Consider the following 25,376-nt stretch of genomic DNA (forward strand, 5'->3'; position numbering starts at 1 on the left):
GTTAGACCATGTCGGATGCTCAATGTGTTTGTTTGCTTTGAGATGATGATGGGTTGCTGGCAGCAGAAGACGTCTATCAACAGGCTCGTTTGATGCCATGGTGAGATGTCGAGCAGCACAAACGTAGGCGTATGAAGGCAGCTGTCGATATAACCAAGGTGCTTCCTGCCAGAGCAGTAATAGAGTCAAAGATGAGTTCCAGCCAGTGAATCGAGCAAAGGACGCTCGGACCAGGGCGCGTCACCAGTCCAGCAATTGTGGAAGTCGCATCACTCTTTTGGCGTTTCGCTCGTCGCAGCCCTCGCAGCCTCGCATTCTCGCATATCGCATAGAGCAATGCAACCTGGTCCATTCCTTCAATCATTCCTTTGGCCAGTCTGATACTGCCTCTCTCATACTGTTCTCGACGTTAGCGCATGCTGTATTGCTCTCTCGCCCACAGATCGTCGAGCCAGACTGCGCCCGAAGCCAGCCCTCCGCTACAGAACTCGAGGCCCCTGCCATCACCAAAGGCCATTGATCTGCTCCAACCTACCACCATCACCACTTACCTCTCTCATCCTTCTGCGCAGTAAGACCTGTCATCAGTCTACTGCATCGGCGCCGACAATCTTTGACGATCTGTCTCGAACCTGCTCGGCCCACCACCAACAAAACACAGGCCCATCTGCTGACCTCGCCTCAGCTTGCTGTATCCGATGCCTGGCTGTTGATTCGGGTGCCACTCTCGCCTGTTGCTGTCCACTCCGCATGGCTCATGAACAAGTCCAGCCGACTGACGCTCCAGTCAACATGTCGTCCTCAGACTCGGAAGCACGCGACTCGGGCGACTTCCTGAATGCCATCGGCTCTACCAGCTCTCTGGCAAGCACCGTCTCTTCTGTCTTCAGTGCTAACACCCAAGCTCCCAAGAGCAGCGGTCACTCTTCGACCGCCGCCGCTCTGAGCCCTCTTACTCTACCTGCTTCGTCTCCACTAAAGTCACATACCCCTCATGCTTCTTCCAGACCGTACCTCAATTCGAAGCAGCCAGACCCATCGCCCCTGGGTCTCACTGTCGTTGACGCTTCTCGACCTCCATCCGAAAATGTCACCCCTCGCCTCTCTCCCTCGGGAGATCGTCCCCAACTCATGCCTCCGACCGGCCAAGCAAAAGGGTACAGAGCGGTTTTTGATCCTGAAGTGGACGACAAGCTCAGCAAAGAAGAGAAGAAGCGTTTAAAAGTTAAGACAAGGTCCTTCGGGTCCGAGGTACGTCTGGTCCTGTATATGATTGCTGAGCTTGTTGATATCCTGCCACAAGATAAACCGTTCTGTACCCTGAAGCTGATGGGTTGAAATCACAGTCACACCAAAACTCTCCGCCACCAGACCCCCGGTTGGCCATAGTAGGCTACACCACTGGTATGGCTGTACCTGCGACTGCAAAGTCAAAAACAAAGCTGCGAATTGCTCCGTATGTTTTGAAGCAGTATGCATACGACAAGGCCTCGTCAATTGGCCCAGTACCACCCAAGCAGGTGGTCGTTTACGGCTTTGATCCAATCACTCCGGAAAACCAGATCAAGTCGTACTTTGCCATGTTTGGCGACATTGCCGAGTTCCGAAACCAGACAGATCCCGATACCGGAAGTTTGTTGGGAATCTGCCTGATCAAATACAAGGACAGCAAGCCGCCCAAAGGCCCGTCTGTCTCTGCTGCCAATGCTGCAAAGCGCGCCGAAAAGGAAGGACACAATGCGCGCATTGGCTTGACCCAGGTCAGGGTCGAGCGTGATCGCGAGGGTCGTAGATGCAGAAAATACATCGAGATCAAGCTCAGGAAGACGAGACACGAGATGGAAAAAGAGGTGGCCAGATACGCTCCTCGTACTCTTGTGGCAGTAGCCAAGACGGCTGGCTCTTCAACACCTGTGCCCCCACCTCCTCCGCCGCCGTTTGGTGGTCCCGATCAGCTGCTTGCTCTGCCAGGTGGTGCGCCGAAAGTTTCGAAGGGTCCAGTTATCAAGCGCGAGCGAGAGCGTGTAGTTTTGTCGGAGCAACCATCAACTCCCAAGGAACGCGACACAGCTCGTTCCATCATTGAGTCGGAGCCGATACTGACCAAGATCAAGCGAAAGCCGTACATCTTTGTTTCGCGCGAAAGTGTGCCTGTGTTGGGATCTACCGTACCGCATCTTAAGAAGAGGTTCAAAGCTTTCGACTGGCGGGAAATCCGCGTTGACAAGACCGGTTACTTTGTCATTTTTGACGACTCCAAGCGCGGCGAAGACGAGACAGTCAGGTGTTTCAAGGAGTGCAACAACGGTCCCATGTTTACTTACAACATGACCATGGAGTGCCAGCAATACGGCAATCCCGACTACGTGCGTAGTCCAAGCCCCGAGACTCAGGCCGTTCAGAGCCGCAAGAAGGAGGAGAGTGATCGAATGGAGAGGTGGGCTGCCGAGGACTTGGAAGAAGAGAAGAAAGAAAGAGCGACGCATTTGGACCCAGTGAAGGGCGCGCTCGAACTGTTACAAGTCGAACTGCGCAACAAGATCATGGACGACATCAAAAGCCGCATCGTTATTCCGACACTCTACGACTGCCTTGATCCCTCCAGACACGCCGCCAAACGCCAAAAGCTCGATCTCCCAGAGCCTGCTGACAATGAACACAAGCTGTCTACTTTGTTACTGAACAACACGACCCAGTCATCAACAACTCGTGCCCGAAACGGACGTCCTTTGTCCCAACCACTCCGCCCACACGACCCTAACCGCGGACGACAAGTCACTACCAACGCCTATATGGATGAGCGTCGTAAGCGTCGACCAGCCGCTCGCCCCGTTCGTATTCGCAATCTTCAATTCTCACTGAGGGATAAGCCTGACGAGGACGAGGTTGATTCCGACGACGAAGACGACAGCAGAACACCAATGGCTCGCGACACGGAAGATCTAGAGAGCAGACCCATCAGTCGTGCTAGCCGCACCTCGACTCCGTATAGCATATCCGAGTCCATCGACGTGCCCACACCTGAACCCGAGCCTGAACCAAAGAAGAGAAAGCTGGTTCACCATCAGACTGACGCGGTACCGGAAGTCTTCCAGACACACCACAAGGAGCTTCTTGGTGACCTCCTCCAAAAAACCCCAGAATTGATGGCGGATCGTGAATTGGAGCAGATCATCAGTGTCCTCCCTCGCGAATCTGCGTTCCAGACACGCGCACGTAGAGAGCTTCACACCAGACAGCGCGCCAAGTACGACAACGAAGACGCGCCTGCTACAACCATCGATGCCACAAAGTCAGGCTCGGCAAAGACAGGTGACAAGTCCGCGGCTCAATCTGAAGATCTGTCCGTCAAGCCGATCAAGAAGGACGTCAGGCGCAAGCGCACAAAGTCCAAGAAGCAGATCTCGGATGCACGAATTGCAGCAGAAGCAGCCAGAGCTGCCAAAGACCCCGACGCTATGGACCACGATGGTCAAGCAGACGAAAAGGACGTTGATATGGACTTTGGCGGAAACATCGCCGAAGAGGAGGAACAAGAAGAGGAAGACCAACGTCCACAAGTTGAGTGGGCTGTCTCTACTGACCTGCCACGCAAGACTGTTGAAGACGACGATGATCTCTGGTTGGATATCGACGGTTGGCAGCACATGATCAAGGACGAGGAAGACATGTGCTTCCTTGCAGCAGCCCTGGAGAACGTTGAAGTTGCAAACGTTGGAGACGTCATCCTTTGGGCCAACAAGCAGAACGAGATCAAGTCACTCAACGTTGTCGGTCCCCGTAAGTTAGGCAGAGCCGTCGTCGAGGGATACTATGTGGCAAACTCTACAGGTTCTGCCCGCACCGAAGGTGTCCACAAGATCTTGGAATCAGAAAAGTCCAAGTATCTACCTCACCGCATCAAGGGCATCAAGGAGCGCGAAGATCGCGAGGCCGCCGAAAAGGAAAACCCCAATGCAGCCCAGGAGGCCATAAAGGCCGCCGAGATCGCAAAGGCCTTTAGCGCCGCCAAACTCGCCGCCGTGGCCAATTCTCGCAATAATCGCGCTAACAACCGCCGCCTGGCCAACGACATAACTACCCAAAAGCAAAACCTCACCGCCATGGGTGGTGACAGCGACGCCATCAAGTTCAATGCGCTTAGAAAGCGCAAGAAGCAAGTTAAATTCAACCGTTCTGGCATCCATAATTGGGGCCTTTTCGCCTTGGAGAACATTGTTGTCGGCGACTTCATCATCGAGTATGTTGGCGAAAAGGTGCGTCAGAAGGTCGCCGACATGCGCGAAACAAAGTACGACAAGCAAGGTGTTGGAAGCAGTTATCTGTTCCGCATGGGCGAAGACGAGATTGTCGATGCCACCAAGAAGGGCGGTATTGCTCGCTTCATCAACCACAGTTGTACCCCCAACTGCACTGCAAAGATCATCAAGGTCGAGGGAACACGCAGAATTGTCATCTATGCGCTCAAGGACATCGCTAAGAGTAAGTTTGACCATCATCCTTTCCCCATTGACGAATATGATTGCTAACACATGTCTCTCCACAGCCGAGGAACTTACCTATGATTACAAATTCGAGCGTGAATCCAACAGTGACAACAGAATCCCTTGTCTTTGCGGTTCGATTGGCTGCAAGGGTTTCCTGAACTGAAGGGAGCTTCTCTTCTGCGGGAGCAACAAAGGAGAAAGAAGAAGGAAGCGACCTTTTGTTTTGTATAATAGAGTGTGGCAGGAAAAAAGCAGAAAGAGAAAGCACACATGCATAAGGAAATCGGCGTTTTAATACTGGGGAAATGCAAAGGATCGGCAAGAAGATGATAACTTTCTTCTTGGCCAGAGTGATTTTAGTTTCAAAAAAGAATGTCGCGTGGGAATTGCGCAGGGAGGGCTTCTTTTAGATGTACAAATAAGTTTTAGGGGGAAAAATTGAATTGATCTCGATTTTTGGGATTTTTCACAGATGAATCTTTTCGATGGATAGATGAATTTGAAATGTGTTTTTGTGTGTCTTTCTAAGTGTTGAATTTTTGTAAAACTTTTGTATTGACAGATTGTTTGTGTTGCTTGCTTTGTTACGAGTATAATTCTTCTTTGTCCTAGATGTTTTGTGATATCTAGCACTAGTATCAAGTACAAGCAGAAGTCCAAGTTGCATCACCATCAGTAATGTTCATAGCCATTTGTACATTCTTGGAGCCTATAAAGTCGGCAAACTTGCATGTACCGTAGTAGTCTGATGTGCAGCCTACAGGACTGAGGTCAAAGTTCGCTCCGTTCAACTCGAGCTGAATTCTAGTTTCGTTTCCTGAGCAGCTAAGTCTTTTGAAGAGCATTTGTGCGCCAAAGGGGACTTGGGTGCTGGTTCTCCAGTTACGGGCGGGGTTTGGAGGACCACTGGCTGGGTATGATGGATCGTGAGCGAGGCCCAGAGCTGTCAGACCGAGATCGATGGTTGTGTCGTGGGCAAAGTTCAGGGATAGGTTTTGAGTGCTTGAGCTTTGTAGGAAGGTGGTTACATTGCTGACGAGCAAGCTACCGAGAGTTGGACCTTGGTTGTTGGGAAGACCGTAGCCAAAGGCACCTCTCATGAGAAGGTCGAGTTCGTACTCGAAATCGAGGATTTCTTGTGGTTTGAAGACTTCGCACCATGGGCTGCGTCCGATGCCGTATACAGCAGTACCATAGGCACATGCCCAGAGAGCACCATGAGCATGCTGTGCAGTGAAATTGACACTGGGGTACGCGGTCGAAAGAGCCTTGTTCATGCGAGTAGCGATGGCTGGTAGGTAGACGTTACCCCACTCGGTGACCAAGTCGTTTCCAGAGCTGTACTCCCAGGTCTTGCAGGTATCCATTGCGGTGATCCATGAGATGGTGAGATTGTCCTCGGCGATTTTGTTCAAAACAGACACGTCTTCTGCATAGCGGCCGTAGTAGCCGTCGGAGAACCACTGGGCGCTCTCTACTACACGATCCTGATCGCCGGCCAGTACTGTGTCGGTGTAGAGATTGGGATAATCCAGACGAAGGGCTACACCATGATCGAACAATTGCTGCCGTCCAGAAGCAGACAAGTTGTTGAGGCTAAAGCTACTAGACCAGCCGTTGGTCAGGAAGGAGAACTCTGATGGCAATTGGCCTTGAGGGTTCTTGAACAGAGCAGTGTTGTTGTTGATGTAGTAAGACAGGTTCTGGATAGTGGGCAGCTCTGATGAGATAGGCTGACGAGAACCATGTCTATGAACCAAGAAAGCTTTGTCTACAGAGCATGACTCTGGGATACCGGATAACAGAGAGGCTGGGGTATTGGCTGGTGTGAAGTAGGGCGAGAGGTTACCCAGATGTTCATATAGGTTAAAAGCTTGAGCGGCGGCAGGAGCGAGAGCCAATTGAGCCAATGATGATAGCGAAGGCATGATGCTTGATGAATGATAGTCTAAAAGCATTATCCGCTTCGAAGGCAGCCAGTCCTTATATGCATTCTCTGATGCGACTACGGCTGGTCTCAGGCGATCGCCGAAGTGATAATGGTTCGCGGGAGTGGGACCCGACTAGCGCTATCGGTTAGTTTTGATAAGCAAAGGTGCATGATAACTTTTGTTGGCAATTCTGTGTTTCTTTTGGCATAGTTCATGGAAGCATAGCTGAGATAGGTGTGTAGGATCTATCGCATAAGGCAGGTGATCGTGTGACCAGGATGAAGGAGGCCACAACACCAATTCCGGGCATGTTGACAATGTGGCCCACTGGTTGAATGTCTTGATACTATGGAGCTACATATCCTTCTCAACACCAAAGGCCACAATCGAGACACTGAGCGAACGCGGATGCAATGCAGCACCGGAGCATACGGTCTTGTATGTCGAGGAATGGGATGTGAGACCCATAGGCCATCGCCAACCTCGTGGTGTTTCGGGCGAGAAGGTGCGAGGTCGGGAAAAGCTTAAATGTGGAGACAAGCTTATCGATATCACCTGCCACTTTTGGCACCAGGACGCGCCAAATTGAAACGCGTGTTTTCCGCGCGTTCACCAAACGAAGGCGAGATACTAACCACTTTCTGGTCCACCACCATTGAAAAGATATTACCACCTATACTGACTTGACGATGGCTCGAGGTATAGAAGGCAACGAAATCTCCACGCCGCGTGTTCCCAAACTTCAGAAATCAGCATCATCGGCATCTCAGTCAGCAAAGGGACAGAAGAGTATCTTGGGATTTTTCCAGCGAAAGACAGCACCTGCCTCATCACCTGCTGCACCCAGTAGTGCCCCAGCTGCTTCAAGTCCTCCACCGCAGTCGTCTCCTGCTCCTGCCAACTTCAATGGTAAAGAGAATGGTGTGCTATGTCACAACTCCACCACATACTCAAGTGCTGACCGTGTCTACAAGTAGTGCCACTAGACAAGCCATCCATTCCCTCTTCCAGTCCTGTCCGCAATGGCAAGAAGAAGGTCAACTATGCCGAGTCGGACGATGAAGACGACGAGCCCGTGCTCCGACAGCGTTCCAACAACACGGCAGCACGATCCATCAAGAGAAGGAAGTTGGATGACGACTCGGATGATGAGTTTGCCATGGATGATGCCACTGAGGCTCTCATGGCTGCAGCCGACGATGTTGATATGGATGATTTTGTTGTCGACGATGCTGCCTCAGAAGACGATGTTCCGGTGAAGCGTAAGAAGTCTAGCCAGCTACGGAAGCCTTCCACACAGCCTTCTCCAATCCCAGAAGACGAGCCAAGCCAAAGTCCCGAGATGCCCTCTACGTCAACCGCTCAGCAATGGAACTTCGATCCGGACACTGTCGAGCCATATGCATCAAGGAAGATGCCCCAACGTAAGCAACAGACGGGCCCACCAAAGAAACAAAAGGCACACATGTCAGACCCTGATGCTCGTTACCCTTGGTTGGCCGACATCATGGATGCCGACCGCAACAGACCTGGCAATCCAGACTACGATCCGCGCACTCTCTACATCCCGCCACTGGCCTGGTCCAAGTTTTCTCCATTCGAGAAGCAGTACTGGGAGATCAAGTCGAAGTTCTGGGACACTATCGTCTTCTTCAAGAAGGGCAAGTTTTATGAGCTGTACGAGAACGACGCCACCGTCGGTCATCAGCTGTTTGATCTGAAGATGACGGATCGTGTCAACATGCGGATGGTCGGTGTTCCCGAGGCTTCGCTTGACAACTGGGCCAACCAGTTCGTAGCCAAAGGCTTCAAGATTGCCAGAGTCGACCAGATGGAGAGCGCCCTGGGTAAGGATATGCGAGAGAGAGACGAAAAGACTGGCAAGGGTGGCAAGCCAAAGAAGGAAGAAAAGGTCATTCGCCGCGAACTGGCCGCTGTCCTGACCTCTGGTACTCTGGTCGACGGTGGCATGTTGCAGGACGACATGTCAACTTACTGTGCAGCTATTACCGAGCGCGAGGTCGATGGCTTGCCCGCCTTTGGCATTGCTTTCGTTGACACCGCAACAGCACAATTCCAGCTATGTGATTTTGTTGACGACGTCGACATGACCAAGTTCGAAACATTCGTCGCTCAGACCAGACCCGGTGAGTTGCTTCTTGAGAAGTCGAGCATTTCATCGAAAGCCGTACGTATTCTCAAGAACAACACCAGCCCCACGTGTCTCTGGAACTACCTCAAACCCGACAAGGAATTTTTGACTGCCGACAAGACTGCCCTCAAAATTACAGGAGAGCATTACTTCGAGTCTGACAAAGGTGATTCTGAAGATGCCTGGCCACCCTTGCTTCGAGAAGCCAGAGAAAAAGAGTTGTGCTTCTCTGCCCTTGGTGCCCTGATATGGTACCTCCAGACGCTCAAAATTGAGCGTGATTTAATATCTCTTGGCAACTTCAACTGGTATGACCCGATAAGAAAGGCGTCCAGTCTTGTGCTTGATGGACAGAGTCTGATCAATCTTGAGGTAAGCATAACCAAGAGGAACGATGATTCAATCTAGCTAACATCCAAACAGATCTTTGCCAATAGCTACGATGGCGGTACTGACGGCACGCTGTTCGCCATGCTCAACCGCTGCATCACGCCCTTCGGTAAGCGTATGCTACGCCAATGGGTCTGCCATCCTTTGGCAAACGCGGTCAAGATCAATGCACGACTTGACGCTGTCGAAGCACTCAACGCCGATCTGACAATTACCGATCGCTTTACCGCATCGTTGTCCAAAATACCCGATCTGGAACGTCTCATTTCCCGCATTCACGCAGGCAGATGTAAGGCCTCAGACTTTGTCAAGGTGCTAGAAGGGTTTGAGCAGATCGAATATACCATGAGCCTGCTCTCGAGCTTTGGTGAAGGTGAGGGCGTCCTCGGACAACTCATATCATCAATGCCTGATCTTGCCGGAGCGTTGGCTCACTGGACGGATGCCTTTGACCGTAATCAGGCAAAGGAGCAGAATCTTCTCGTGCCTCAGCCAGGAGTTGAAGAAGACTTTGATGACAGCCAGAACACAATTGAAGAGATCGAGGGAAGATTGCAAACTTTGCTCAAGCGCTGCCGCGATCAACTAGGAACTTCTGCTGCCAAATTCACCGACAATGGCAAGGAGATTTACCAGATTGAAGTTCCCCTCAAAACCAAGAATATCCCAACGAACTGGAAACAAATGTCGGCGACTGCCAAAGCCAAGCGCTACTACTTCCCTGAGCTGGAAAGCCTGATTCAAGACCTCAAGGAAGCACAAGAGACTCATGGTCAGATTGTCAAGCAAGTCGCTGGTAGATTCTATGCTCGCTTCGACCAAGACTACTCTGTCTGGCTTGCTGCAGTGAAGATCATTGCTCACCTCGATTGCCTAATCTCGTTGTCCAGGGCATCTGCCTCTCTCGGAGAGCCTAGCTGCAGACCCGAGTTCGTCGACTCTGAGCGTAGTGTTCTCGAGTTCTCTGAGCTTCGTCACCCGTGCATGCTAAACACGGTTTCGGACTTTATTCCCAACGACATTGCTCTCGGTGGTGATAACCCAAGCATTGATCTTTTGACTGGTGCCAACGCAGCTGGTAAGAGTACCGTCCTTCGTATGGCTTGTATCGCTGTCATCCTGGCTCAAGTCGGCTGCTTCGTGCCTTGTGTTGCAGCACGCATGACTCCTGTCGATCGCATCATGTCACGTCTCGGTGCCCATGACAACATTCTGGCTGGCCAGAGTACGTTCATGGTAGAACTCAGCGAGACAAAGAAGATATTGTCTGAAGCAACTCCTCGCTCTCTTGTCATCCTGGACGAACTTGGTCGTGGTACAAGCAGTCACGACGGTGTTGCAGTCGCACAAGCAGTGCTACATCATGTCGCCACTCACACTGGTTGCATCGGCTTCTTCGCCACCCACTACCACTCTCTGGCTGCAGAATTCAGCTCGCACCCAGAAATCTCACCCAAACGCATGGCCATCATGGTAGACGATACCGAGCGTCGCATCACATTCCTCTACAAGCTCGAGTCTGGAGTCGCAGAAGGCAGTTTTGGTATGCACTGTGCTGCCATGTGCGGAATACCTGATAAAGTCATCCAGAGAGCAGAAGACGCGGCTAAAGAGTGGGAATACACGGGACGTCTTCAGGTAAGGGCTGAAGAACGCAAAGATGGGGATCTACCGTTGGGTATGCTTAGCGATATTGCGTGGATGTTGAAGACTGCTGATGACGAGATTCCCGATGGCGAACAAGGAATTGGTGAAAGAGGATTGGAGGTGTTGAGGAGGACTATTGCGGCATTGTAGATGTGTGTGCTGGAGGGGTGTTGCTGTGGATACTTTTGCTGGGTGTACGGAGTACGGTATGGCTTTCCAGACAAGGTCTTTGCTAGGTAGACTGCGTAATGATGAATCGATGAAGCGGCTGCTTACTCTATATACAGACGTTCCATGCCTTTTGTGAATGTGTTGTCATAGCTTCTATTCAGCTCTCATCAAAAGTACTGATGTACGCAAGAGCCTACATCAGTACCTTTCCCAAGTACATAAAGGTCCACGGAGATGCCAAGAAGTTCCCTGGCGAATGTTTAAAAGACAACGAAAAGATGTGTGAAGAAAACAGAAAAACAAGCTAGAGAAACAGGAATTCATTTTTGTGACCTCATAATATATAAAAAAAACCAAGAAGGAAGGGGTGCAAGAAAAGAAGACACACACCCCCCCTCTTATCCTTTTCTTGTTTTGTAATGTAAAAAGCAGGGCAAGTCGCGCAAGGAACAAAAAAAAAGAAACATCTTTTTGTATCCTTCTTTTCCCCCCCTTCTCTTACTCCACCTCTACAGCATTTGCGTTTCTGTACTGCTTGTTGGCTCTGTACCCATTACCGCCACTCTTGTTCTCGGCATCCCTCAACTCAGCCTCCTTGTCACGGATGTAGTTTGCCTTTTCCTGACGCACGACTCCAAGCACAGCCTCGAGAGAAGACTTCCACATGTCGAGTCTGGAGGCGACTTCTCTCCATTGGTTCTCGCCAAAGACACGGTAGGTGGTGCGGTGGATGAGGAAGGTTTTTTCTTGCTGCGACAGCTTTCCCTCGACGAGACCGGAGCGGACGGCGTCGATGGCCCACATTTCGACGTCTTCGGCCGGGATCTGGAGGGCGGCGGTTATGGTTGAGTAGGGCAGAGTGCGGGATTGGGATGCGGAAGCGGCAATGGAAGCGAGAGTGAGGAGACGGATTTTTCTCTCCAACACAGACATGTCGAGGTCGTTGGTAGCGGCAAAGTCGGGGTTTGCATCTGTGAATTCGCGCAAGTCTTCTAGTTTTTGGGCGTTGAAGATTTCGAGCAATTCGTACCACACGGGCTCGGATTGGCGCAGGGCGGCGATGCTGTCGAGTTGGGTCAAGTCGTGGAAGTCAAAGTGGGTGGGCGAGACGAGAGATTGCTTGAGAGCGCGGATGGAGAGGGATTTGGCGTCTTCGGTGGCGGCGTCCTCGGAGGATTGGATGGTGCGCAGGGCTTTGAGCAGGTACTGGTATGCTTGCTCGTCCTCACTGGCTTCGGTGGCTACGTCGCTGACGGCGAGGTACAACTTGCGCTGGTCGGCGGCATCCATGTTCCAGCCCTCCAGCCATGACTCCAGCTGGGCGAGTTGAGGGGTCAACTGGTCGAAAGTGCTGTTGTTGCGCACAATCTTGAGGATGGCGAGAAGAACGTGGTATCGGCTCTCCTGCTCGGGCGACAGGGTGTTGAAGATTGTGGAGAGGACGTTGAGCGCGAGGCCGGTGGCGTTGTATGGCGACGAGGTGATGGGTGCAGAGACATTCTGGCAGAGTTTGGGCAGGAAAATGTCGGGGCTTCCAGACTGGTGTACGAGGTGCACGAGGAGGTTGTATGCAGCCACGAATTCTGTTTGACGGGCGAGTTAGAAGTCGTTCTCAGAGGTCATGTCGAGCCAAGGGCAAACTCACCTCTCTCGGGGGCGCTGTTCAGGGCGCTGCTGGCAGTGACAATCTTCTTGAGCGCATCCACCTTGTTGCCCTCCTTCAGCAGCGGCGCAACCTCTGACTGCACAGACGACTGGCTGAGTCCATCGATGTAGACGGCGAGCTCCTCGCTCAACTCCTCGAAAGTTCCTTCGATCAAAAGTGTGTTGGCCATGGTTGTGTTTGTGGTCCTGTCAGTTGTCGCGCAAATGCTCATCGTCAATTGCTCGCGTTGAAATTCGTCTCTTGGCACACTTGTGAAAGCTGTTATCGATTGCTAATGTCCGTGCACAATTCGCATTATTATTGACCAGTGCGCTTCACCTCTTTACACTGCTGGAAGTCACAAGGTTGAACGAGGTAAAAGGCTAGAATTACTGTGAAAAGTGGGACCGCGTTGGAATTCTTCATCTATAAACAAACAAACCTCTACTTTTCCAGAGAAGATCGCTCTAATGCTAATGCTAGGCCCGTGCCATCTACTCTGCCTTTGGCTTGATATGCTTACCGGGCTTCTCCATGACAAATGTACGCTCGAGGAACTTAAGCACCTCATCAATCAAAATAATAGGTGCACTCCATGCAAGTACCAGCTTCCACTCGTCCCAACCAAGAGGGATGATGCCAAAGATTCCCTGCAAGAAGGGTGTGTAAAGAAGTGCAAAGTGCAGTGCCATACTCAAACAGATGGCGTAGACGAGCATCATGTTCTTCCAGAGAGGAAGAGTCAACAGACTCTCGGACGAGGACAAGGCGTTCATGGCGTTGAGCATCTCAATCACGACCAAGATTGACAAGGAGATGGTCGATGCAATCTTGGAGGTGTCATTGGTGAACATCAAGCAGTCAATGGGATGTTCAAAAATGCTGCAAGAGTGGAAGTGAGTCTGCGACATGTTAGCTTTTGATCGTGCGAATTGAGATATCAAAGAGAACTTACCAATGCGTGGAAGCTGACCTTGGGTCCAGCCTCGCTAAACATAAAGTACCATGCGTATCCGCCAACAGTGGCAATACCGACGTACGTACCGATCACCATATATCTAAAGAAGAGCCAGCCACCAATAAGAGCTTCGTCACGCTTACGAGGCTTGCGCTTCATGATATCATGATCGGCAGGGTTGAAGGAAAGCGCAGTAGCAGGAAGACCGTCGGTAACCAAGTTGACCCAAAGGAGCTGAACAGGGATGAGAGCCTCGGGCATGCCCATGGCCGCAGTCAAGAAGATGGACACGACCTCGCCAATGTTGGACGAGATCAGGTAACGGATGAATTGCTGGGTGTTGTTGTAGATGCTTCTGCCTTCCTCGACAGCAGCCTCAATGGTTGCAAAATTGTCGTCTGCGAGAACCATGTCGGCGGCGAGTTTGGCTACATCGGTACCACTACCCATAGCAACACCAATATCGGCCTTCTTCAAAGCAGGGGCATCGTTGACACCATCACCAGTCATGGCGACGACTTCACCAGCAGACTGGAGAAGGTCAACCAATTTGGACTTATGGGTAGGTTCAGTACGGGAGAAGAGAGAAGCGTTCTTAGCAGCCTTGAGCTTGTCGGCGTCGTTGAGATCATCAAATTGGCGACCAGTGAAACTCTTGCCAGTGAGGTCTTCGTCAGTCCCAAAGACACCAATCTGGCGACAGATAGTCTCGGCGGTGTTCTGGTTGTCACCAGTGATAACGACGACACGGATACCAGCCTCGCGACACTTGCGGATGCTGTCAGCCACCTCAGGACGAGGAGGGTCAAGCATACCAACAAGACCGATGAGAGTCATATTCTGTTCGAGCTGAGCGTATTCGGGGCTAGTCTTGGCCTGCTTCAGCAGAGGGGATGAGATGTTGTCGACGCTAGCAAGAGCCATGATACGAAGTCCACGGTTACCGTAGTCAACAACCTCCTTGGAAAGAAGAGCGGAGACGTTGTCAGTGAGAGCCATTCTGGTGCCCTTGGATCCAACCAAGACATATCTGCATCTAGCGATGATCGATTCAGGAGCACCCTTGACAAGAAGACGTTGCGAAGAGCCATCCTGGACAAGGACAGACATACTCTTGCGGTCGCGAGCAAACTCATAGGTGGCCAAGCGAGGAGTGCTGGTTTCCCAGTGCTTACTGGCATGGTGGATTCTGTCTTCAGGAGCGAGGGCTGATCTTGCGGAGTTGACGGATGCATCTCTTGTGCCAATCTTCTCGGCCAAGACTCGGAGAGCACCTTCGGTAGCCTCACCGACGTTGTTGTAGACACCCTTCTCGCTGTCGTAGGCGAGACGTGCATCGTTACAGAGAGCGGCGACTTCGGCGATTTGAGCGATGGTAGAGGACGAGGTAGCTGCGTTATGGAGAGTCTGTCCGTTTGAAGTGGTGATTGCACCCTCAGGAGCGAAGCTGGTTCCTTCGACAGTGAGTTCCTCAAGACCGGAGCCATGCTCGTTGATAAAGACGACCTTGTTGACGCTCATCTGGTTGGTGGTAAGAGTTCCAGTCTTGTCCGAGCAGATGACACTGCAGCTACCCAGAGTCTCCACTGAGGGAAGACTGCGAACAACAGCGTTCTTAGCGGCCATCTTGCGAGTTCCGAGGGCGAGGCAGGTGGTAATAACAACAGCGAGACCTTCGGGGATGGCAGCGACACCGAGTGACACGGCAATCTTCAAGTAGTAAATGGCACCCTTGGTGAAAGAGCCATGGGCAGGGTCGTTGAAGTGGGGGATGTTGATGAGCCAGACGAGGATACAGATGACAGTAATGACCTTGGCCAAAGTGTCACCAAAGTCGTTGAGCTTCTCTTTGAGAGGAGTAGGCTGCGAGATTTGAGAGGTGATGTTCTCGTGAATGTCACCAATGGCCGTGTTAGAGCCAGTGAGGACGACGATAGCAGTGGCGTTTCCAGTAACGACGGTGGTACCGGAGAAAAGCATGTTGATCTGGTCCTGCTTGACAGCATTCGCGTCCTTAATCGAGTCGGTGTCCTTGCCTACGCTCTCGCTCTCTCCAGTCAGGATACTCTGGTCGATGCGGAAGCTGTTGCTGTGGATCGACAGGACTCTGCAGTCGGCGGGGATGCGATCACCCACGGCGACCTTGACGATGTCTCCGGGGACCAGCTCGTCTGCCTTGATGCGCTGAACCTTGCCATTGCGAACGACCTTGGCCTCGTTGGCCGAGTACTCTTGAAGGGCGGCGATTGCCTTTTCGGCAGACGATTCTTGCGAGACACCAACGACGGCGTTGAGGATGAGGATGGTGAGAATCTAGAGGTATTGGTCAGGGGCGTCTTTCCAGAAAGATGGGTGGCGTAGAACTTACTACGATGGGGTCAACAAAGACAGTCCAGTCATTGCTGTCCTCGAAGAGAGCGAGAACGAATGAGACGGCAGCCGACGCGAGGAGGATGATGACAAGTTGGTCCTTGAATTGTTCCAGAATAAGTTCCCAGAGCGGTGTTGGTGGGTCTTCGGGGAGAGCTAACGAGAGCATTAGTACTCATTCTTCCTATCCAGATACTGCCATGTTCAAAGCATACCATTGCGACCATGCTTCTGTCTTGACTCGGAGACCGAGTTGTTGTCAAGGCCAGACCCTTCCTGTACATCAAAGTGCTTCAGCACCGAAGATGCCGATTGCACATATGCGTTGTCCATGATGGCGATTCTGGAGCAATGCAACTGTGGGCGAGAAGGAAGGTGTAACTTCCACGTCTCTCCTTGGTCTTATTGTACTAGTAATCAAGAGTCCAGAAGTTTCTCTGATTTATTATCGGATACGTTACGTTTCCAACATTGCCGGCTGCCAAGCATCAAAGTCGCCGTCGTGGCCGTCTCCGGGATGCCGCTTGCCCCACGTTTCAGTTCTGCATGCCTCATCTTATCTGATAACACGTTGCGCCTGCTGGCTCCAGCGTCCACCCTAGTGTGCCCTGCTTCTTCTGCATGTCGATAGTGACTCCATGCTGTCTTTCTTTTTCTTCAGCACGTCCATCAATATCCGATCCTTCGAATCTAGGACTGGACTCCCGAGCGCATTCATGTGCTCCAGAATCTGCAGTATCTCGAGGAAACGTCTAGACCAGTCTATTCACCTAGTATTGCTCCGTCTTTGTTCTTCATTACATTGCTGAAGCTCACATCGCCATGGGAGAATCCAGCTTCATGTGACTGGTGCGCGGCTTTTCGGATGTCTGATACACGTTCTGGGCGTTCATCCAGATCAAGCCTGGTCAGGTGTTCCATCTCATAGCCAAAGATGCGATGATCGTCAGATAACGGAAGATCGCTTATTCTTGGTATTGGCAACACCGAACTGGTTCTCCTCATCTCTTGAATCATCCTATATTCATGCTCGATTCGTCGACGAGTCTCCCCTGCGGTATGGGCAAGTTTCACTATGGGGTATGGGCCGGTATGGGAGCATCTGACGACAGCATCGGAGTCAAAAGCAACGAGTGTCGAAACAGACCAGATACGGCCCATCACCTCTCCTAGATCGACTTCTTTCAAGTCATAATTTGGTTCTGCGGGGAGCTGTGAGATATCAGGATAGTTTGCTGAACCGGTCCAGGTGATCTTGTAAGGCGTATTCAAATGATCGATCATGCAAGTGTATTGGCCAGCTAATTCAGCTCCGTCAGGTATTGAAGCGAACTGGTCTGTTATGTTCTGAAAATCAACTTTTGTAACAAGCTGGGTCGGAAACAGCCAGTATGACTTACACAGATCTGGCGACTCTTCGCACCCGTTTGGGCACTTTTGATTTCGAGGATTGGACGATGACATGGTCATGGTATCGGCATGACATGTAGCCATGTTCCAGTGGCTTTCGAGGTGATGTGACACGACGAGCCTTGATTAGATCACAACTCCATGCTCCAGAAAAAAAGAGATATGAGTGTCTAGTATAACACAATTGTGTATTAGAGTGGTACTAGGCGCCTAACAGTAGAACAAAGAGCATGCATAAGCGCAGAGTGGGCCATTTCAGCGCTAGTGCGACCAAACACACTGGATTGTGACGATACCTTACTTTACTGTACCAATCGAACGTGGCAGCCACTCACCTGCTCAATTATGGAACAGCGCAAATTTGGAAATCTATCTTTCCAGCCACGTACCGCCGACATCCCGTACATGCAGGACCATATCTGTGCCCGGATAGGGAAGGATGTAGGCTCGGGGCGTGATGTAAAACCAGTTGAACATCAGCAGTATGCCAGATCTGTAATGATCCATGCGGCATGCATGCCTTTTCAACACCGGACCACTTGCGAGGACTAAGGATCACTAGCGAGGAGAGCAACAAGGGTTCCAGCCAGTCTCTTGGCCGCAGAAATGCACAATGTTGGGGAGGAAGATGAAGTTGAAATGTTTCATTAGGAGGATCTAACATGATATTCAAACGAGCTTGATGCCACGCTGGGTGAAGCCAAGCTTGACATGCTCGTAGACCTCATCAGGGGTCTGAACAGCCTGGACTTTGACGACACGGCCATCCTTCTCAAAGTGTTCGACGACAGGCATACTGGTCTCGATAAAGGTCTTGAAACGCTTGCGAATGCTCTCCTCGTTGTCATCAGCTCTGCCGCTGGTCTTTCCACGGTTGATAAGACGCTCCTCCATGACATTCTCGGGGCAGTCGAAGAACAGGGTGAAGTTGCTCTTGCAAACCGACTTTTCGAATTGAATGGCCTGGTCCATCTTGCGAGGGAAACCGTCGATAAGGAACTTGTTGATGTGCTCGTCCTTGATGGTGGCTTGCATGGCGTTCTCGAGCAATTGAATGGTGACCTCCATGGGGACGATCTTGCCGTCGCGGATGTACTCCTTGATCAAGTCGCCAAAGTCGCTGCCCTTGCGGTCTTGCTCCTCGCGCAAGAGGTCACCAGCCGACAGATGCTTGAACTTGTAGTCGCGGACGATGTTGCTGCATTGAGTGCCCTTGCCAGCACCGGGACCACCGAGGACAAAGATGACGGTAGCCTCACCCTCACCAAGACCGGTGGGGAAGAGAGGCTTGTCGCGGTTCATGGCGGGGATGGTGGGGAGGTTTGCGGGAGCCATGTTGGTCTAGTGTTCGGAGTGGAGGTTCGAGTTGAATTCTTTGGCGGGCTTTGGCTTCTTGTCTCTGGGAGGCAAAACGTAGTGAGATTTGCCTTGACCGTCTCTTGACTTTGAAAGCTGGTAGAAGAGGAAAGAGCCGGTGAAGAAGATGGCGAGTAGAGGAAAGACTGGCAAGGGGGAGTCTGCGTAGGGACCTCTGCGGGGCTTGCGGATCTGAGGGCTGCTGTAGTTGTTGCTGATTTTGGTCTGCTTGGCGGCCACGGGGTCGACAGGTGCGGGTTCTTGAGCGAGACGGCGGATTGATGTGGAGAAGGAACGGCTAGAAGCAGGTATGCGGGAGAGTCTGTGGGAAAGGGAGCTCATGATTGCTGGTGATTCGGGAGAGAGATTACGGGGGGACTGGCCCATTTCCCTCTGGCGGACTGGCCAGGGAAGGCGCGACCAATCACAGAGCTGCATTTGGAATGCCGTCATGGGCGGAATCTCGTCCAATCTTTCTCGCGACCCACCACCAAACCATTGTATACTGTTGACGTGTTACAAAACTATAGCTGCTCATTTTCGACTTGCTCTCTGCTCTTAGCACCTTCCCCCACGCGCATCTCGCATCTCTGGAACCTCTGGCACCATGGCCGACACATCAGCCCCCACCTCATCACAAAATGACCAGTCGGCCAACCGCGGCAGAAACAATCGTGCCAGAGGAGGTCGAGGAGGAAACAGAGCGCCGCGCGAACCTCAGGACGGCGAACAGAATCAGAACAGCAATAGGAATGCTGGCAGAAGCAGGGGACGCGGTGGACGCGCCAGAGGAGGGGCAGGAGGGGCAGGAGGGGCACAGCAACCTGCCGATCAAAGACAGCAAGCCCCCACCGAACAACAAATCCAAGCAAAGGAAAAGGCTCTGGCTCTCATACCGCAAGGAGCGGATGGCGAAGACGTCGAGGCCGAAGTGTGCTTCATCTGTGCCTCCCCAGTCGTCCACCAGAGTGTCGCTCCTTGCAACCATCGCACCTGCCACATCTGCTCGCTGAGACTGCGTGCTCTCTACAAGACAAAGACTTGTGCTCACTGTCGAGTATTTCTCACCTGCTCGAACACATCCTCGATCCTAACTAACCAGTGCCTAGACAAGTGCCGAGGAAGTCATCTTCACAGACGATGCCACGAAGCGTTTCGAAGACTACAACCCGCAAGAGTTTTCTCACAGTGACGACAACCTGGGCATCCGCTACGAAAACCAGGACATTTTCGAAGACACCATCCTCCTACTACGCTACAACTGCCCTGATCCATCATGCGATGCTGCCTGCCTAGGCTGGCCAGATCTGCACCGCCACGTCAAGAGTGTCCACCAAAAGTCCATGTGTGATCTATGCACCCGCAATAAGAAGGTCTTTACCCATGAGCACGAACTCTTCACCCAACAAGAGCTGCGTCGGCACGAGAAGCACGGCGACGACATTCCTGGTGCAGACAACCAGTCTGGATTCAAAGGTCATCCCGAGTGTGGTTTCTGCCGTCAACGCTTCTACGGCGACGACGAATTGTTCTCACATTGCCGTGATCGTCACGAACGCTGCCACTTGTGCGATCGCCGTGATGGTGGCAGACAGCCTCAGTACTACGTCGATTATAATGCTCTGGAAGTTCACTTCCGCAAGGATCATTTCGTCTGCCCTGATGCCGAGTGTCTGGAGAAGAAATTTGTTGTCTTCGACTCAGAGATGGATTTGAAGGCTCATCAGCTGGAAGCTCATCCTAACGGTTTGACCAAGGACGCTCGTCGTGATGCCCGCAGAGTTGACATCTCGGGCTTCGACTACCGCGCCCCGCACCAGCAAGACCGTCCTCAGCGTAGAGAGAACAACAACAGAGAGCGCCGTGCAGGTGGCCGTGGTCGCGATCCGAATGCTGATCCATTGCCAGTCTCATCTGCTCAACCCATGGGCAGAGCCGAGATGGCCTACCAGCGTCAAATGGCCATTCAGAGTGCCCAGTCTGTGTCAACGCGTAGCTTCGGTGGCCAGCTCACTCAACCTGCTGAGACGTATGCTGCTAGAGCTCCAGCCAATGCTCCTGAGCCTGCCACTATCACTGCCCCTCGTCCTCCACCAGATCTTTTCCCCTCGCTTGGCTCGCTCAGCTTGCAGCCATCGTCTGGTCCTTCTCGCCAAAGCTCTCCCGACCGTTCAATGGCTGGCTTGACTCCACAAGAACAGGCCCGTCGCCTTCGTCACAACGCTGTCAACGAACGTGCTTCCAATCTTCTCCGCAACGATCAGACGAAGCTGGCCGAGTTCCGCAACAAGGTGTCGCTGTACCGTCAAGGTACCCTGACCGCCGATCGTCTTATTGACGCCTTCTTTGCTCTTTTCGACACGTCCTCGGCCGAGCTTGGCAAGCTGATAAAGGAGCTTGCCGACATCTTCGAGATTGCGACTAAGAGAGATAATTTGCTGAAGGCTTGGAACAACTGGAGGTCCATCAACGAGGACTATCCCTCTCTGCCTCACGCCGCTGGAGGTCAGTCCGGTCCCAGCACTAGCGCGGCATCTGTCTTGGGCAACGGCATTGGCTCGAAGCGTATCCTGAACCTCAAGTCCAGCACAGCACAAAGCTCGCGCTCGAATAACACTCGCTCGTATGGCTCTGCTGTTGCTCCTCACTCAGGAGGTAATCCCTCAAGCGCCGGTGGCCTCTCGTTCCCTCCTCTTTCAGCTTCCTCGCGCTCATCAACACCCGCCGCCCCTCCCGTCCGTGTGAATCCGACTCAAGCCTCATGGCTCAACTCCGCACCCGCCTCCGCACGACCAACACCTCAACCCTCGCGCTCTGCCACCCCAAGCAACAGCAAACCTCCCGGTCGTGGCGGCGACATCTTCCCTTCGTTACCAAAAGCACAAAAGCCTACTAGTACGGTCTTCAGTCCCGGCTACACTGGTGCAGGCGTGCGACGAGTCAACGCTCCTGGACCCTCGAGTGTCGCTTGGGGCGCTGGAAGTGGTATGCAGAGCCCTCCTGCTGTTGAAGAGTCGCCTGAGCAGAGGACCATCAGGAAAGGCAAGCAGGGTAAAAAGCAAGTCTTGTTCAACTGGGGATAGAAGTATCTTTTGAATTCTTTGCACGTATGTCCTGTTTGGAAGGGGAATAGACAGCCAGCCCCGTTCTGACCAGAGAGCCTGGGCCCCATTTTAGTTTTTGTAGATGACATAGGATAAACCATGATACTGACCATGAATTACTTTCTACAAACCATCGAGTAGATGATCCAGAAGATGAGTTGAAGGAGAATTGTTCCAATGGAACCGACAGTGAGGGCCCAGAATTGTGTAGTTGAGGCGTCGCTGGCGTACATGGCTTCGAGGGTGTAGTACCGGATTGGAAAGAAGCAGAAAGCCATCCAAGGGATGAGGAGGCTGATGATGAAAGTGAGACATTCCTGTATTGTTATAGTCAGTACACAGGAAGTGAGGTTGCGAATACCCAGTGAACTAACTTGTTGTAATTAACGAAGGGGTAGTATCTTTTGATATAGTCGGGGCAGAAGAGAGGTTCCTTTGACGTCTCGAGGGGGCTTGTTTTGGTCGATAAGAGAATTAGTCAAGGCGAGTTTTTATGATGGTGATTCCTGGAAAAAGTGAGTCGCTTACTGGTTTTTTTTTTCTTTTTCTTGAAAACTAATTGATGTGGTCCGCCAGAAGCAAAGGTATTGTAGACCGGTTGTGAAATAAACAAGTGTTGTTTGATCTCATGTAGTGGAAATCGATGAGTAAGAGACAGGTGTTTTGTTAAATTGCTTTCAGTACAGATACTGGTGAATCCCCATGCCATCCCATCACTCTATTCGCACTGTTCAAAGTTCTCGCGTGGACAGATGTCTGGTTCACAGTCTCCATCCCCATCTTGTCGGGAAAAAAGTTATGACTCGATAGAACATTGAGCCGAAAGAAACATATCGCAAACATGAGGATTCTTGTGGGAAGATTTCTTGTACCAGATTTCTTGTTCGAGTTCTGCTGTCGTCTTCCTATTGTAGGAAGGGTAAGGCGCTTGTGATGGCGTTGGGCATGAATTCTCTGTTCCTGTGATTGTTGTCTTGTAGATTGTTGTTGTAGAAGTATATATCTGGTATGCTGTTCGTCGTTTTGGGTGTGTACTCAGAATTTCGAGATGGTAGGACGGTTACCCATATTGGGAAGAAGAGAAGGACCAGACTAATACTGACGACCACAGTGGTGATTGTCAAGTTGTTTGGTGGCATTACCGACGTTGTTGGAAGAGAATTTGAGCATTCTGAGACTGATCATTCTCCATGATGCTGGCAGGCTGACAGATCAGAGTTGAATGACGTGTTATGTTGATGGAAGTATGATGTGGGAAGTATTATGGAGGCGCGAATACTCGTAGACAAAGAGTGAACGTAGTGGCAGTCCGGCTATCCCTGGAAGGTTACGGACTGCTGCGGACTCGTGTGTCAGTTCGTGACGGCTTGACATACGGGGTAGTCTCTTCGATTGTTATCGGAAGCCAAAGTCCAGGCTGGTCAGGTATTGTCTCATGGAAGAGCACCTGAGAAGACGCGAACATCGAGAGTACGATCCAGCACGATGATCAACTTATCACAACACGATGCTGGCTTTCCATACCATCGAGGCAAGTACCTCATCTTGTTGAACAGCTGCGCTGCAAGAATTGCTTGTCAAACCGTTCACAGAATGGATCAAAGGCTGTCAGTAGCTACAGATATACCGAGCTAAAAAGCCCAACTTAGTGGCGGTGCAGAGATGTGTGCGGTTCATCAAGGAGAGGAGTGAATGGAAACCATGTCAAGATACTAAGTGGGTCCAACGGAGTAAAACAACTCACTTCTGGTGCTGGCTATATAGGTCAGTAGAATTAGCACCCTTTCACCGAGACAGGCTGCAAGAAATTGCGAGTGGGTTCACCATTAGAAACCTAATCACCGTACGGGCTTTTTCAAAGCTTGGTGGTTCTTGGAGAATCAAACTATCCGAGATTTCCAGTGACGCCAGGCTCAACACTGTTTCGTAATCGATGAGGAAAAGTTTCCAACCCCTAATACGGGTGTGTTTTTTGCTTCGTCTATGTCCTTGTACTTAATCTAGACTTTTTGTTCTGCGAAATAAGTGTGAGTTTTGGGGATGGTGTGGGTGTGTTTGTGGTGAAGGCGTGTCCGGTGATATCCTGATTGATTCTGATTTGCAAGTTGTTCGCTAGTTCAATCCCCTGGATCAGCGTTCCTTTCCGCAAAACTTAATTAGCAGCCGTACAGAATCTTCTGTCAGTAGTCTCAGCCCAGACTAAATCAAAAGCTGTTGACAGACTTCAATATCGGGCATGTCGTTGTGCAGTGCACCATTGCGTTTCTATCACGCAAATGCATGACTTTCAATGGCAATCAGCTGAGGTTAGAGAGTCCAGATGCATGAGGTTGAGAACGGATCTGGTCGCTCGCTGCAGTCGAAATTATCCATGATTGACAGAGGCCCAGACCAGAGAATAGCCATCATGACCTCACATGAGCACAATTCACAGTGCCCAAATTTGTGAGCCTCAAGAACACTACATGATTCAGCGACTAAATCCGACAGACCTACGTCAAGATTGATTCTGCATGTCAAATGACAGGTGCTCCAGCTCTGAGGCCGCCACACGACATAGCTGTCAAAGTGCAGAATCACATTGCCAGAGGCGAATATCCACCTAAGTATGAGACCCTACAGCAGCTACCGCAGTCGACTGTTCAAGTATCAATCTGTTTGTGCATTTCCACAGGTATCAAGCATGAGAGCATCACGAGCTGGAGAGCATGTCGTTGATCATGGCCCGGCTGGACCCTGCCGACTTCCCCACAAATTGTGCCACCAGACATAATTTTATGCATCAAGCAGCGCCCAAAATTTATTTGAACAACCATCTTCAGCGCATTTACTTTCTACCACACCTTTGCCTCCGCACAAACCGCAATCATGTCGCGCCCCGAAGACTTGCTACCGCCAGACCTCTTTTACAATGACGTCGAATCTCGCAAATATACGACAAACAGTCGTATCAAGAACATCCAAGCCAGCATGACGCACCGCGCCCTCGAACTCTTGGACCTACGCTCACCCTCTCTTATCCTCGATCTCGGCTGCGGAAGCGGTCTTTCCGGCGAACTTCTCTCGGAGGTGGAACCAGAAGAAGGAGGACCTCACACATGGATCGGCATGGATATCTCGGCGTCTATGCTGGGTCAAGCGCTGGAGCGCGATGTGGATGGCGATTTGATGCTGGCGGATATCGGACAGGGTGTGCCGTTCCGTCCTGGTTCTTTCGATGCTGCGATCAGTATCTCTGCTATCCAGTGGCTTTGCAATGCTGAGACTTCGGACGTCACACCTGAGGGCCGCTTGAAGCGCTTTTTCGACGGCTTGTACGCTTCTCTTCGCCGTGGTGGTCGTGCAGTTTGTCAATTCTACCCAAAGAACAAACTGCAAAGGAACATGATCAGTGCGGCTGCTGTCAAAGCTGGCTTTGGCGCTGGTATCCTAGAAGACGACCCGGGAACCAAGAGCGAGAAGCTGTACCTTGTCCTCACCGTCGGTGGTGGTGATCTTGGAAGAGAACAGGAAGCTACAAGCAGGGATATCACTGGTGTTGTCAACGGCATGACAGATGTCGATATCCAGGATGCTCGTCGCAAGAAGGCTCAAAATTCTCGCCTCGACAAGTCAAGAATCAAGGGAAGCAAAGGCTGGATCATACGCAAGAAGGACCAGATGGAGAAGCAAGGCAAGGTCGTCAAGGCAAACTCCAAGTACACTGGCAGAAAGAGAAAGATTGCCTTCTAGACGGGTACTTCACGCATCGCATG

The 25,376-nt window shown here is 51.5% G+C and overlaps 11 protein-coding genes across 11 annotated transcripts; 4 read left to right on the forward strand and 7 right to left on the reverse strand.

Annotated features, from left to right (window-relative positions):
• Nucleotides 1-1,131: 1,131 nt before the first annotated feature.
• AUEXF2481DRAFT_48177 (uncharacterized protein) lies at nt 1,132-4,650 on the forward strand (the record flags this gene model as incomplete). The annotated part of the gene is made up of 3 exons (XM_013484813.1): nt 1,132-1,251; nt 1,347-4,482; nt 4,547-4,650. The coding sequence occupies 3 exons, from the start codon at nt 1,132-1,134 to the stop codon at nt 4,648-4,650; spliced, it is 3,360 nt and encodes a 1,119-aa protein (XP_013340267.1).
• Nucleotides 4,651-5,125: 475 nt separating this feature from the next.
• On the reverse strand, nt 5,126-6,415 carry AUEXF2481DRAFT_69509 (uncharacterized protein; the record flags this gene model as incomplete). The annotated part of the gene is made up of 1 exon (XM_013484827.1): nt 5,126-6,415. The coding sequence occupies one exon, from the start codon at nt 6,413-6,415 to the stop codon at nt 5,126-5,128; it is 1,290 nt and encodes a 429-aa protein (XP_013340281.1).
• Nucleotides 6,416-7,107: 692 nt separating this feature from the next.
• AUEXF2481DRAFT_101397 (uncharacterized protein) lies at nt 7,108-10,894 on the forward strand (the record flags this gene model as incomplete). Its single annotated transcript, XM_013484869.1, is given in 3 exon segments — nt 7,108-7,381; nt 7,393-8,942; nt 8,994-10,894. 3 exon segments carry the CDS (start codon nt 7,108-7,110, stop codon nt 10,755-10,757), a joined length of 3,588 nt encoding a protein of 1,195 aa, XP_013340323.1. The 3' UTR covers nt 10,758-10,894.
• A 382-nt stretch (nt 10,895-11,276) lies between these two features.
• AUEXF2481DRAFT_69414 (uncharacterized protein) lies at nt 11,277-12,613 on the reverse strand (the record flags this gene model as incomplete). Its single annotated transcript, XM_013484817.1, has 2 exons — nt 11,277-12,361; nt 12,424-12,613. The coding sequence occupies 2 exons, from the start codon at nt 12,611-12,613 to the stop codon at nt 11,277-11,279; spliced, it is 1,275 nt and encodes a 424-aa protein (XP_013340271.1).
• Nucleotides 12,614-12,917: 304 nt separating this feature from the next.
• Nucleotides 12,918-16,084, reverse strand: AUEXF2481DRAFT_69457 (uncharacterized protein; the record flags this gene model as incomplete). Its single annotated transcript, XM_013484819.1, has 4 exons — nt 12,918-13,325; nt 13,379-15,694; nt 15,750-15,907; nt 15,967-16,084. 4 exons carry the CDS (start codon nt 16,082-16,084, stop codon nt 12,918-12,920), a joined length of 3,000 nt encoding a protein of 999 aa, XP_013340273.1.
• A 137-nt stretch (nt 16,085-16,221) lies between these two features.
• On the reverse strand, nt 16,222-17,558 carry AUEXF2481DRAFT_453994 (uncharacterized protein). The gene is made up of 2 exons (XM_013484870.1): nt 17,152-17,558; nt 16,222-17,088 (listed from the first exon to the last, which is right to left on the reverse strand). Exons 1-2 carry the CDS (start codon nt 17,243-17,245, stop codon nt 16,514-16,516), a joined length of 669 nt encoding a protein of 222 aa, XP_013340324.1. The 5' UTR covers nt 17,246-17,558; the 3' UTR covers nt 16,222-16,513.
• Nucleotides 17,559-17,830: 272 nt separating this feature from the next.
• On the reverse strand, nt 17,831-18,496 carry AUEXF2481DRAFT_69476 (uncharacterized protein; the record flags this gene model as incomplete). The annotated part of the gene is made up of 1 exon (XM_013484822.1): nt 17,831-18,496. One exon carries the CDS (start codon nt 18,494-18,496, stop codon nt 17,831-17,833), a length of 666 nt encoding a protein of 221 aa, XP_013340276.1.
• A 6-nt stretch (nt 18,497-18,502) lies between these two features.
• On the reverse strand, nt 18,503-18,859 carry AUEXF2481DRAFT_8263 (uncharacterized protein; the record flags this gene model as incomplete). The annotated part of the gene is made up of 1 exon (XM_013484770.1): nt 18,503-18,859. The coding sequence occupies one exon, from the start codon at nt 18,857-18,859 to the stop codon at nt 18,503-18,505; it is 357 nt and encodes a 118-aa protein (XP_013340224.1).
• A 265-nt stretch (nt 18,860-19,124) lies between these two features.
• On the forward strand, nt 19,125-21,600 carry AUEXF2481DRAFT_32774 (uncharacterized protein; the record flags this gene model as incomplete). The annotated part of the gene is made up of 2 exons (XM_013484781.1): nt 19,125-19,574; nt 19,627-21,600. 2 exons carry the CDS (start codon nt 19,125-19,127, stop codon nt 21,598-21,600), a joined length of 2,424 nt encoding a protein of 807 aa, XP_013340235.1.
• A 673-nt stretch (nt 21,601-22,273) lies between these two features.
• On the reverse strand, nt 22,274-23,180 carry AUEXF2481DRAFT_43752 (uncharacterized protein). Its single transcript, XM_013484797.1, has one exon. It carries the CDS (start codon nt 22,758-22,760, stop codon nt 22,527-22,529), a length of 234 nt encoding a protein of 77 aa, XP_013340251.1. The 5' UTR covers nt 22,761-23,180; the 3' UTR covers nt 22,274-22,526.
• A 1,309-nt stretch (nt 23,181-24,489) lies between these two features.
• AUEXF2481DRAFT_69490 (uncharacterized protein) lies at nt 24,490-25,353 on the forward strand (the record flags this gene model as incomplete). The annotated part of the gene is made up of 1 exon (XM_013484825.1): nt 24,490-25,353. The coding sequence occupies one exon, from the start codon at nt 24,490-24,492 to the stop codon at nt 25,351-25,353; it is 864 nt and encodes a 287-aa protein (XP_013340279.1).
• Between the last annotated feature and the right edge of the window lie 23 nt (nt 25,354-25,376).

This window comes from Aureobasidium subglaciale (assembly GCF_000721755.1).
Source record: "Aureobasidium subglaciale EXF-2481 unplaced genomic scaffold scaffold_26, whole genome shotgun sequence".
Classification (NCBI taxonomy): Eukaryota; Fungi; Ascomycota; class Dothideomycetes; order Dothideales; family Saccotheciaceae; genus Aureobasidium; species Aureobasidium subglaciale.